General features: G+C 38.1%; 1 protein-coding gene across 1 annotated transcript in view; it reads right to left on the reverse strand.

The window, feature by feature from the left end:
• Nucleotides 1–3629: 3629 nt before the first annotated feature.
• The window catches only part of LOC149229453 (cystathionine gamma-synthase 1, chloroplastic-like), a 53687-nt gene continuing 42951 nt past the window's right edge, over nt 3630–14365 (reverse strand). Inside the window, 3 exon segments of the mRNA XM_089378656.1 lie at nt 3630–4053; nt 4350–4468; nt 4568–4663. Of these exon segments, the coding sequence (XP_089234782.1) occupies nt 3930–4053; nt 4350–4468; nt 4568–4663 (339 nt within the window). The 3' untranslated portion in view covers nt 3630–3929.

Here is a 14365-nt window from a genome sequence, read left to right on the forward strand (position 1 = left end):
ATAAACTCAAGGTCAAGGTCTAATAGAAAGTCTACCTGAAAATTGTATTTCACCATGTATAATGTTTATTTAATTTTATTTATTAATACACGGTTATTTGATTTCATTTGTTAATAAATCTATGTTTAATATTTGTTATGCTTATTTAAAATGGTATCTTTGTCCGTTAAATATAATATATACTAACATAATTATTTATAATTTTATTTTAAATTATTATATTATTTTTAAAAATATAACATATACCAAACACAATTATATAAATTAAATTTCTAGTAAAAGGAGAAAGATATCAAAAATAACTCACCTCACCTCATAGTATATCTAATTTATTTAGACAAATAAAACCACCACCCCAAAAATTAACTAAATTATTATTTTATTTTAAATTATTATATTATTACAAAAATTAATATATAGTTTAAAAGCATATACATTTAAACAGACATTTAACAAGATTTAACAAGATTTTTGGTCATGGATACTCCCCACTACTTTACCATAGAGATTTTTAACCTATAAATAAGTTTTGTAACAATACCATGTGCCAATACTATGAATTACTAATACGCATGTCCAAAAATCATAGCTCATTTTAATCAATTTAATTAAAAATACATAAAAGACAACTACTTTTGAGATAAATCTCAATCTTTGATTTGTTACTACTAAGAATACTCTATAATATTCCATAGAGATTACTCTATAAATAGTTTTTCTTATAATACCATGGATTACTAATACCACATGCCTAAAAAACCATAACTCATGTCGATATAACATTTTTTAATTAATCAATGTAATTAAAAAATTAGCAAAGACAACTACTTTTGAAATAAATATCAACCTTTGATTTGTTACTATTACATAGATATAAATACCACCTAATAATTATTGATAATTAAATTAAAATGGTAAAAATCTATTCCAAAATAAAAATATCTATAAGCATGTTTAATATATAAAATTTTAAATTCTAAAAGCATTATACACATTGACATAATTAAAATTGTCAAAACTCTATTTCAAAATGGGCACCGGTATCAACTTATGACCCGGATCCCACCGTTCAATTCCATGATCCCAACATCCTCAACAAGAGCATTAATAGGCCACAATGATTTGTTTTATTAAATAATAACCATGTTTCTCTATATTCAATCATACGATATATGAATATACGATGTACTTTGTTTTATTATATTTGTTTTATTAAATAATAACCATGTTTCTATATATTCAATCATACGATATACTTTGATGATTGGTTGAGATTGTTGTTGCTTCGCTAGCTAGGCCCTCTGCAACCTTTATTTTATGTTTTTTCAGAGGGCATAAATTCAAAAGCTATCCAAACCCAGCCAAGCAAAAGCAAGTTCTAGGAAAAATGACAACTTAATTTGATGGTTGGACTCTGGTTTAAGGTTAGGCTAGTAGGAATTTACAACTAACCCAGTTTTGATCTCATTTTATTACTATCTTGGGTCAAACTACAAAGGCACATGTCGTGGGAGTTTCGGAGTTTCAGCCCTCTGCCCGAGCCGAAAATTGGACTTTAAATGTAAATAAAAAAGAATGACCAGTCACAGCAATAAACTAAGAAACACCCGAAGTCACCCGTCTTCAGGTAAAAAATTGGTGGTCTAGGTAAATAAAAACAATGACAACATATTAATTGGGTGGTTTTAGGTCAGGTGGCTAGGAGAAATGTTGTCTTACCTGTCAAATGGTTTAGGTCAGGTGGCTAGGAGACATGTTGTCTTACAACCAAATTCAATGCCTGCATTTGACATGTAGAACTCTTAAATGAGCCTTACAATCCTTCGAGTACCAAATATATATATATAGTACCAAAAAAAAAAAAAAATATATATATATATATATATATATATATATATATATATATATATATATATCATTTGAAATATAAAGATTACTCATAAATTAAAACAAAAAACAAAAGACTATAACAACATAATCATCACCAAAACGAAAACAAGAAAACATTCATTATGCCCTTTTTCCTGGACTTTTGAACAAGCCCAACTACTTTACACATTGAACAGACCATTGTAAGTATCGAAAAAACACTCTGCTAGGGTGTAGTCGGCATCCTACCAGGTGAAGGAACCCCAAAAGATTGTTTTACATTAGCTTAATTCTCCTGCTGCCACTTATTTAAAATTTAGACACACCTATTTTAGACTACCACCTTCGATAGTAGCTCAAGACCTCCAAAAATTTGCAGCATTTTCGCCAACACCCAACCAGCAAATTCAAGTTGACATTAAATAGGCTAAAGTAATTAGCAACACCTAATTTCCTTGGTTATTGGACCCAAATAAGAGGATATTCGAACAATTGGCTACAGTATTTTCTCATAATATGCTAATTGCAGCAACTGCTTCAATCTCTGACAAATCTCTACAATTAAATTTTGAGATTAAAATTTGTAGAATTTCCTTGAAACTTCTGCACTGCTGTAGTGAACAATTCTGAAACTAAATTGTAACACCAAGACAGAATTTCTCTACTCTTTTGCAGCGGAATAGAACAAAATTAAAAACACATATACAATACAATAACACAGAATTTTATAGGGAACCCAACTGGGAAAACCCTCTGTTTGTTTGAGAATTTTATTGATAGAAATTTGAGCAAAAAATCTTTTACAGTACAACTGTTTCAATCAAAAAACAATCTTGTTCTCCCTCTGCTTGTCCTAAGCTTGAAACACTTTGCAAGAACCCTGATCTGCTTCCTAAATCCTTGCGCATAGGGAGCTCCTATTATCTAGGAATTAAATCCTAAATCCTAGTGCAAATCCCAGGGAAGTATCTTCTATCAATCTGTGCACAAGCTTCTCCTTGGTACGCCCTTCCCACACACAAGCTCCTGCACAAAATCGTGCTCTCTAATGTCTTGTCTCACCAGCTCGTGCTCACAAAATAATGAATCAATTATGTGCCTTTGTCCTCCTTATAAGCTTTTCGCTCATGCTAAATCTGGCAATTGTATTTTTGGAACTTGGTCTTGTGATTGACTAGTTAACTGAGTCTAATTGACTCATGTAACTCATCCTAGCCACAAATAACCATTGAGACTTCTAACTCGTGCTAGGAGACAAACAACTGAGCTTCCAAATAAGCGCAAGAGTTAAACTGCTTCATGCACTCATTCTAATTTTTAAGAACTTGTCCTAACTTTTGGGAACTTGTGCATGCTGAGGACAGGACTGCTTGTGGTCTCTTTGACTAAGGTACAAGTCAAATAAGGCCTTCACTCCCTACTTTTCAACAAAATTTGTTAATGGAAATTGCTGAATCCTTCCAATGCCAATAAGATCATTGGATCTTTCTCAAGTGATTTCAATCCTAACAATGTAGACCAAAATAATAATCTGCTAAAAGTTTGTGGCCGCCGCAAAAAAAGCCCAAAATTATTTTAAAAAACCAGCCAAAATGGATCGTCGGCCAAAACTAATGCTGTACGGGGGAGAATGTAGGTGTAACATAAATGGTAGCCCCCTCGAAAGCTTTTATGCTTGATTTTTGGAGAAGCTAAAATATGTACTCTATGCTAATCGATTTTTAAAGAATCTCTAATAAGCCTAAACAATCTCTGAGCTGTAGAGTAAAATAGAACAATTAAATCTCCCCCACTAAAAGAACCAAAAAAAGAGAGAGAGTACATCACGATTTTTCCATGATAGATTTGTTTGTCATATTTATAAACTACAAATAATCTAATACAATCAAAAAATTAACACCCCCTGCGAGACAACCTGTCATGCTGAACAAAGCTCAACAAAGTTTGGCATGTGCTTTAATGAAGAATGTTTTCGAGCAATGAGATCTCTCTATCCAACAGCAAAAAGTTTGATATGACTAGAAAGCACACCAAAACAGTTCAGCTTAGTTGCTAATACATTAGACAGCTTCCAAAGCCTGTAAGACATCACTTTCTATGTCGTCGAAGGCTTCAACTCCACAGCTAAATCGAACTAAGTTGTCCTTGATACCAAGACGAGCTCTCTCTTCAGAGCTCTGATCCCTGTTCAATGAATTTACCAAAATTAGCAATCTAAAGAAAACAACACACAATTAGGTGACAACCTTTAAATGTGACTGGTTAGGCAGCTTCTTTTCGAGAAGACTGGGAAATGTGTGTCAGCCATAACAGAGAATTACATTTTTTCAAGCCAATCAGATAAATAATCCACCATGAGTGAAAAACAGAACAAAGCAGAATAAATATCATAAAGAACATGATAATCCATGTCGCATTATGGTTGTGCAAACAATCTCAAACAGAACAATTGTGTTCACTGTTAAGGCAAACGAACATACCAGTAGGAAATAATGGTAGGCTGCTCAACAAGGCTTTCACAACCTCCTAGAGAGGGGGCAATGTAAGGAATTTTTAATGAATCAATAAAACGGGACGTAGCCTGCAAGTCTCCAGCGATCTGTCAGACAATAATCAACAATAATCAGTGAAAGCCCTCCAAAAGAGCAAGTGAGCATTTACATCGTATATCCAAACATGACAGAAAAAAGTATTTTACCTCAAAACTGACCACACCACCATATCCCCTCATTTGTCGCTGGGCAATGTGATGCTCTGGATGACTTTCAAGGCCAGGATAATGGACACGAGAAACCTAGCAACACAGAAAGCAAATTGCAGTAAACTACATTTTATGCAAGTGCTGATTTGTTTGTCAGAATCCTGAGATTACTAAGCAATCATGCTGAAAATCAATATTGTATATTGCAACACAGAAAGCAAATTGCAGTTAACTACATTTTCTGCAAGTGCTAATTTGTTTGTCAGAATCCTGAGATTACTAAGCAATCATGCTGAAAATCAATATTGTATATTGCAAAACAGAAAGCAAATTGCAGTAAACTACATTTTCTGCAAGTGCTAATTTGTTTGTCAAAATCCTGAGATTACTAAGCAATCATGCTGAAAATCAATATTGTATATTGCATGTTGGGATTCAAAATAAACTTGAAAGTGTATCCATAAGTACTATTGGCCTTGTTAGAGGCAAAACTACTAGTTCATAAGACAATGGGAAAGAATATCAGAAGTTTGTGGTAAAGTGTGCCTGGAACACTCCCTGATTCAGAAAACCTGGTCAGAGGTAACCTTTACAGAAAATACAAGTCTTCAACATACCTAAAGAGGCACCTCAGTAGTCATTTACCACTTGGTCCTTTAACCAAGTAGATAAGATAAGATTTTTTTATTAATTTCCAACGAATGACCACAAAAGTAAGTCAATGGGACTAAAGGATACATCTAGTACGAGTACAATGTTTGAGTGCAAATGCAACTCCTAGAAAATGCCAAAGCGAAATCTAGGAAAAAATGAAGTAAAGAAGGATACAACAATAGGACAGCCTCATAAACATGTATATAACCAGATCAAAGGCCCTAGTGATGTAGAAGACTAAGTGAATAAGTCCAGTGTTGGAGGTCAATGATGTCAAGAATGCCGAGTCTAATAGCCGACAACAAGGGGGGCAATAGTGGCGCAGCCTTGCTATCAGAGTCCTCTAAATCCAACATGGTGTCTGGCTGCATGATGCTGGGGGGATGTAGGAGTGAGGGATACTGCTAGCATCAAAGGCCGAAGGAAAGTAGCTCTGGATAAGTCTTTGGCTGCTCTGTCGGGGTTGGGGAGGAGTCCATCAAGGATTGGTGGGGAGGGGCACCCTGCTCGAGAACCGTCTAGAACTAATCCCTCTGATGCTTTGGGTGTGAATGAGCTGATGTGAAGTTCGGCACCTCCGCAATGGTCTCGAGGATACTAGTTGGCCTGTGAAAGTGATAACGCCCTTAAGATCTCAAACATTGTTCTCATCCCCGCCAGAGAATGCCCTTGCAATCATCAACTTTCCCTTCATCCCCACCAAACAGATAAATATTTAAAAGCAAATACTCCCAAGGACGCTAGGGACACCTTGACCAATCTGTGAGGAGGGTCCACTGTACACAAATCATCCAGTTGAGCTATCAGTTAGGGTGACTAAAGTCTCAAAGATATGCCTAGGTGATCTAGATGTTGAGCATCTCCAAAGATTGATTGACTTCTGATATCAACTGGAAGAAGATGGTGATATTGTCGAGGGCAAAGAGACGGTAATGGCAACCATCATCTGGATGCCACAAGAAGGACCTTCCAACTTTGGTCCATTCATTACCAGTTTGTGCACACAATGACATCTGTGGACCATCTTCAATGACTTCAAAGGATTACTTCTGCAGAAAGAGGGATTAAGGAACTCATGCACCAGCAGAGGAGATTTTTTTGGAGCATATGCAATAAAACATGACAGCAAGGCACCCATGCAAACAAAGTCAAGAGCACAGGATCCAGCAGTAGAATGGACAGCAGAAAAAGAATGTCAAATGCTACAAATATCAGAAGTATATGGCAAGGAGCAATCCAGTAATACTGCCGAAAACATTGAGGAGCATGTGTATGTTGCTGCCCTACTTGCCTCTAATGATCAAGATTCTTCATGTATAAACAGTGCAGCTACTAGGCACATGACTGTATGCAGGAAGCCATTTTCATACTTAAAGAATCAAGTGGCAATCCAGTGATCTTGGCTAACAAAAATGTGTTGCCCATGTTTAGAAACGGTCACATCCCTGTTATTTTTCATGATGGTAAGAGAAGATTGACCGGTCCAGTTCTCTGTACCAACAATGGGTAAGAATTTGCTTTCTATGGATCAAATTTCATTTGTAAATGTAATGTCCCTGACCACTTAGGCAGCATATGACAAAGTCTGCTAGCCTAACATGGTTCTCATAGGTTAAGGCAGGTAAAATTTAATAAGGGGCCAAGTGAAAAGTCACTTTAATTTTATGAAGTGAAAATATTATAAAGTGACTTCATAAAAAAATTAAAAGGGTAAAAATGGCGGCAAAAGTGGCAACAAGTTTAATAAAGTGAGGAGTCTCTCCTCATTCTTTCACTTGCATTTTGAAAAAAAGAGCTCTTGGAAAGATTTGGAGAAGATGCTTAGGATTTGGAAACCCTAGCCACCATAGCTAGCTTCGGTGTTGAAACTAGACACCCTAGTTGGTTCAAGAAAGTGAGATCACTCAAATTTCACCATTGTGCTTCAATTGAGTAAAGGATTTGCAGAAGTTACTGAGGTAAAGAGGTCTTATCAGTTGATTTTATCTATACTGATAATGTGTTTTCTATATATTTTTTCTCACATGTAACAACCGTAGCCAAATTTTGAGATTCATAATGTTGGAAGAGTTCCCATGAACAAGGACGAGTTTCCTCATCTAATTGCTGGTGGGTTCATGTAGCAAATGGGTCCAGTGCATTGTTCTTGAAGTTGGTTGAGTTCCCTATTCATTTGGGACGAGTTTTCTCTTACCAGAAGTTGTTCTTATTGCTGGTCGTGGGTCATCTATTCAACTGGACGTATTCTGTGCACAAAGACAGCATCTTTCCTTGCTGAAGTTGAGTTCCTAAGATACATGCAGGGGTGACAGTATTTATCAGATTGAAGAAAGTGTTTTAGAGAGTCACTCCAGACTTGAGGAGGGCCGAGTTTACAGTTCTTTGGTTGGCCAAGTATCATCCTTTCCCTCGGGCTGAGTTGTCTTCATCCTATTGAATGAGAATGTGGTGGGTGGAGGTCGAGAGCCCTTGGTAGCTAAGCAAATCGAAAGTTGGGATAATGGTCTATAAAGGTTGTGTGTATATGCTTGCAGTGTTAGTTTTTGTAGCATCAGATGTGTTGGTGGAAAAGCTAGAATGCAAAAATCGTTTCTAGAAATTCCACCTAGAAATGACTTAATTAGATTATTAACCTATTTTTTTTATGTTTCCTAAGTCTAAACTGAGGAAAATAGGGTAATTAATCAGAATTAATTAAGTCAAGGTGAGAATAGTCTAGAAACTCACACAGATCGACTTCAAGATGATTCTAGCCCTTGATTCATTGGTCGTTGGTTCTCCAACAAAGGATTATAAGAACAACTCGATGGGCAGTTGAAAAATACGCCAGAGACTCTTGGAGAATTAGATTTTCCAGAGCGGCAGCAGTCAGTTGCCGGAGAGTGTGCATATGCTTGCAGTGTTAGTTTTTGTAGCATCAAATGTGTTGGTGGAGAAGCTAGAATGCATGAGATCTCCAAAACCCAAAAATCGTTTCTAGAAATTCCACCTAGAGATGACATAATTAGATTGTTAACCTATTTTTTTTATGTTTCCTAGGACTAAACTTAAGAAAACAGGCTAATTAATCAGAATTAATTAATTCAAAGTGAGAATAGTCTAGAAACTCACACGGATCGACTTCAAGATGATTCTAGCCCTTGATTAAGTTTTAATCTTGGTCGTTGGTGCTCCAACAGAGGATTATAAGAAGTAGTCGATGGGCACTTGGAGAATACACCAGAGACTCTTGGAGAATTAGATTTTCCAGAGTAGCAGCAGTCAATTGCCGGAGAGTTCAAGCATCAGTGAGGAAGCAGAGTCAGTGAGGGGCAGAGACAGTGATATGGAGGAAGTTTTCCAGATACAAAGAAGCAATAGCAAGAGGCCAAGTTATTCTCAGTGAGGCAACACAGAGGACTACGCAGTTGCTTCAGAAGAGCAATTCGATTTAGTTGAAGGAAAATTCGATTCAGCATACAGAGGCCAGGAAAGTCTTCCAGAGGGTCGGAGAATCAGTTTTTTCAGTAGAAACAAGCAGAACGACTTCATCAGAGGCAGTTTCGTGCTAGACGTCCATGTGTTTGTGCAAGTATTGGGCAAAAACTGACGCAGAAGGTCCAGGAGGATGAGTTTTCCGAGGTAGAGTTGTGTCGGGATTGCTTGTGGAGGAAGGGAAACTCTTAGATAATTTTGGCCAAATTTTCCTGTTTTTTGGATTGCCAATTGGGCATCCATAGGTTGTACTTAGATTTCACTGTTGCATAATAATAAAACCCTCAACTGTTGCACCGATTTTCCCAAGTTGGGTTTTTCCGGGGACATTTGTCCAAAAATAACAATCATATTTTTATGTGTGCTATATATTTTCTCAGTTTCTAGCGTTATTTTCTGTAGCAGACAACAAATAAATTGTTAAATAAATTAATAATTAGAAAAATAATTTTCAATTGTTGTGATAGAATGAAATTTTCACATGGTACCAAAGAGTGAGTGATCAGTCGGGAAGCTCAAAAGCAGAGAAGGGAATTTCATTATTCAGTGGGAACAACAGGCCGAAATTCCTAGAGTCTGCGCAGTTCATTGACGGGCAGGCGAATTGTTGGGGCATAAATTTGATTTTCAATTGCAAGTTGGCAAAAAAGTTGAGTTGCCCGGGATAGTGATTCCAACAATCACTATCCCGGAGTAGCAACAGCTCAGTTTTTCGCTAAGCAAATTCCTTGGTTGGACGCAACAGGTTTTGCAGCAGTAGAATCAACGTCGTGTGGAAGAAAAATTCCACACACAGAGGAAGATTTCTCTCAAAGGGTTTCTAGCTAAGAAAACTGATTTTCCGAGTTGCAGGTGGCAGTAGTAGCTAGCAGATCCTACGCATTCCAGGAAGAAGTGTCAGTAGCAGAGCAGCAGTCGGGCAGAGGAAGAGGGAGTTTACAGCTCAGATTTAGATATGGCCACAACGATGGAGCTTCCAACTACATCATCTGGAAGGATAGAATGTTCTTCCTTCTAGATGAATATGGCCTGAAAGCCTACATAGATAATGTGGTGGCAGTTCCTTAGGATGCGAATCAACTCAAAGAATACGAGAAGAAGATGGCGAGGGCAAAGCGGTTGTGATCTTGGATGGAGTCTGAGATCATATAGTCTCACATGTGGCCGACAAAGGTATAGCCAGAGAGATTTGGGAAACTCTCTCCACACTATATCAGAGTACTTCTGAGCAGAGGAAGGTATTCCTAGAAGAAAAGCTCAAATGCATCAAGATGCAGAAGGGAGAAGGCATAGATCCCTTCCTCACCAAGATTCAAGAGGTTCGAGATCAACTTGCAGTTGTTGGGGCAGCACCTCATAGCTAGTACGGTTGGCACTAAACATTGTTTCGAAGGATTGGCAAGCCTTCGTCCAAATTATATTGGGCAGAGACACGCTACCTAGATGGGATAAGATGTGGGCCAATTTGTAGCAAGAGGAAGTGGGGCAAGCTTTGCTTAAGAGCTCCATCAGTGGAAACAGTGGATTGAAACATGTTAAGGAGGAGAATGTGGCCCTAGCATCTAAGGGTCCCAGTCAAGGGTAGGGGGAGCAGAAGAAGAAGAAGAAAGACCTATCAAAGGTCAAGTGCTTCAAGTGTGGCGAGTCTGGCCACTACAGTACCCAATGTCCTCTCAGAAAGAAGGCCAAGTAGGAGAAGCAGGACCAGCAGGCAGCATCCGCAAAAATAGACAATCTTTCCTCTAGGCTAGACAAAGATTTTGTTATGTTCACAAATATACCTCCTGGAGTGAGGTGGGGTAATTTTTTGTTGTAGCCCCAAAAAGCTAAAGAGAGTGGGCAGGGTCCTTGAGGAGTCCACCTCGTGGATCATTACCTGGCTACGAGGGCCCACAATATTCAGTAGCGGGATGGATCTGTGGTAGTTGATGCAGTCAGTACCAAAGTGATAGTTGCAAACTAGTAGTAGTCAGAGGATGAGAAGCGTAGAGCAGTGTTGATAGCAAAGGAGTTGGCTCAGTGTAGAGTTGGCAGCAGCGCAGAGTCTTTAGTGATATAGTGCAAATGCTAGTAGCAGCCAGGACTCGGAAGACAGATGCATCACACTAAACACAGTTGATGTAGTATTTTGGAAGCTTCTCAGTTGCAGTGGTTGCATTTGCAGCAGTAATAGATGAAAGAGAGTTGTAGTGCAGATGTGTAGAGTTGGTAGCAGTACAATAGTGTCAGCAGCAGCACAAATGCAGCATCAAAGTTGCGCAGTGGTTGGTGGGCAACAGTGGACAGACATCAACAACGTGACAAAGGATGATACAGAGACAAAGTGTTGTAGCAGGTTGTGTAGCACTACAACACAATCCTTGCTAAGAGGGGGTGTTAGTTTTTGTAGCATCGGATGTGTTTTAGCCACGAAATTTGGTGGAGAGGCTAAAATGCATGAGATCTCCAAAACCCAGAAATCCTTTCTAGAAATTTCCCCTGGAGATGACTTAATTAGATTATTAACCTTTTTCTTAATGTTTCCTAAGTCTAAACTTAGGAAAACAGGTTAATTAATCATAATTAATTAAGTCAAGGTGAGAATAGGCTAAAAACTCACACAGATTGATTGCAAGATGATCCTAGCCCTTGATTAAGTTTTAATCTTGGTTGTTGGTGCTCCAACAAAAAATTATAAGAAGAAGTTGATGGGCACTTGGAAAATACACCAGTGAAACTTGGAGAATTCGATTTTTCAAAGTAGCAACAATCAGTGGCCGGTGAGTTTGAGCTTCCGTGAGGCAGCAGAGGCAGTGATCTGGAGGAAGTTCTTAGTTTTCCAGATCCGACAAGGCAGCAGCAAGAGGCCGAGTAGTTCCTAGTGAGGCACCGCAGAGGACTGCGCAGTAGCTTCAGAAGAGCAATTTGATTTCGCTGGAGGAAAATTCAATTCAACTTCCAGAGGGCTGGAGACTCAGTTTCCTTTGTAGAGACAAGCAGAACGACTTCATCAGAGGCAGTCTCGAGCCAGACGTCCAAGGTTTTGTGCAAGCACTTCACAGAAACTGACACAGAGGGTCCAGGAGGACGAGTTTTCTGAAGCAGAGTTATGCCGGGATTGCTTGTGGAGGAAGGGCAATTTTGGTCATATTTTCTTGTTGTTTGGATTGCCAGTTGGGCATCCATAGATTGTACTCAGAATTCACGATGTCATATTTTTATGTGTCTGCTAGATTTTCTCAGTTTCCAGCGCTATTTTCTTCTACAGTTTATTTGTAGAAATCAGTGTGAATTATTTGATATTTTTCATAGCAGACAACAGATAAATTGTTAAATAAATTAACAATTAGAAAAATAATTTCCAGTTGTTGTGATAGAATGAAATTTTCACAAACAGAGGTCAATTTATGAGAGCTGGAGCACACTGAATGCATGCCCATTATACTTGCTAGGTGTAGATGGGGATGAATTTATACATGTTGCTGAGCCAAATCCTGGAGTCTACACTGCTGGAAATGACTGATAAAGACTGATATATATAGCTGTGTTCTCTTGGAAGAAAACTGATACTCAGAGAGTTGTTTTGCAGGAGAAAACATACCAGGTTCCCTTGTTCTTATTACTCAGTGTGTGTATTCCTGTTAAGTGATTTATAAAACTTCCTATGCTCAGATTTATTGTCCCTAATATTTATATCAGCACTGTATATTTTCTTGAGTTCATTGTACAATGTATATCAGTCGAGAGTGTTTTTGAAACTTTCTTATGGCTTGCAATAGTCACTGTCTATGCATTTGAATTAAACTATAAAAATTTACACCTACAGTAGCACTTCTTCAAACTATTTGACAAAAAGACTCCACTGGAAATTTGTACACATTCTGAAAAATACAGTCGTCATTTTCGGAGAATTTCTAAGTGGGAATTTTACATTAAACCACCATATTGTACAATGCAAAGATGGAAAATGTCTCATGAAAAATAAGAATGATGATGTCATTTCAATAGGCAACAGGCATAATGGGCTATACAAACTTCCCCTAATGTCATTCTGCAAATGTATCTGAGATCATTCATAGGTTAAAGATATTGCTTAAATGAATGGGGCATTTGGGTTATGACTGTCTAGAGATGTTCCATAGGTTAGTTGTTAGGCTACCTTATTTTACATCTGATAACTTCACTTGTAAAACATGTGTCTAGACTCTATAGTAAACAACATAAACAGAAATTTGATAAAATCCCAGCACAGTGAGCACAAGGACTTCCAGACATTGTACATTCAGATATACGTAACCCAATGATGGTACAGTGGCTTGGGGCAGCTCAGTACTTTATCACATTCACTAATCATTATACAAGGAAGGTTTGGCTGTACTTCCTAAAATGAGAGTCTCAGGCCTTGGAGACTTTCAAAACATTCAACATTGGAATAGAGATAATGTGGTAGGCAGAGAAAAGCATCAAGGACAGACACTGAAGGATACAGTTGCAATGAGTTTACAGAATTCTGCAAGCAGAATGGATTTTGGAGAGTTATTGCACCTTATACTCCAGAACAGAATTCTGTTGCAGCACGGAAAAACAGAACATGACTGAAAAGGCTAAGCAAAGGATGAACTCAAAGGACTTCCTTGACTTTTTATGCATTGAAGGAGTTCCCACAGTTGATTTTCTTGTCAACAGAAGTCACACTGTGGCAGTGGCAGGAAAGAAACCAAAGAATGTTTGAACAGGGGAGAAGCCCAGCATGGCACAAACCAAAGTGTTTGCTTCGACTTGCTATTCCTTAATCCCTAAATGGAGACAAAATTTTGATGATAAAAGTGCAAGGACAACCTTTCCTAGTTATTTTCTCGAAACCACTGCTTACAAATCTATCATCCAGCCACCAAGAAAGTTGAGGTTACCCAGAATGTAATCTTAAACGATGGTAGGACAATCTTAACTTGGGTAAGATATTGGAGGATGTTGAGCTTTGACTTGAATGCAGATATGGGGACTTCTCAATCCTCTTCCCCACCTTCCCACTCAGATGTGTTATTAAGCCTGTATATACTGACTGATGATGACAATGATGATGGAAAGGAATCATACTTGGGAACTGGTGTACTTAACTAAGGATAAGTTAGCCATTGGGTGTAGATGGGCCTTCAGGATTGAGTTTTGACCTGATAGTACAATGGACAGATACAAGGCCACGTTTGTAGCCAAAGGCTATGTGCAGCAGTATGGGATAAACTATGAGGAGACCTTTTCACCTGTGGCAAACATGAATTCTATCTGGGTGGTGTTTGCATTGGCTATTCAACATATTTGGGACATTAATCAATTGGATATCAAATCAGCATTCCTCAACAGTACATTAGCCAAGGAAGTTTTGCTGAGACTAAAGAGGACTTGGTATGTGGGCTAAGGAAGGCCCTGTGCAATTTGCAGCATGGCTTGTGATATCTCCTTCAGAGAGGAACCTTTATGTAAAGGCCCATGATTCCCAATATGCTATTGTTGTTTCGTATATCGATGGTATAAATGTTACTGGGAGCCATCTACAGAATGTCGACAACTTGAAGGCATACATAAAGAAGACATTCAAGATAACTGGTATGGGTTTTTATTATTTTCTTGGTGTTGAGGTCAAACAGAAACAAGCCAGTGTACTTCCCAAAGTAAGCATGCTGGAGAAAT

This window comes from Pinus tabuliformis, chromosome J, assembly GCF_031772625.1.
Source record: "Pinus tabuliformis cultivar Carrire ecotype Pingquan chromosome J, CPIR1, whole genome shotgun sequence".
NCBI lineage: Eukaryota > Viridiplantae > Streptophyta > Pinopsida > Pinales > Pinaceae > Pinus > Pinus tabuliformis.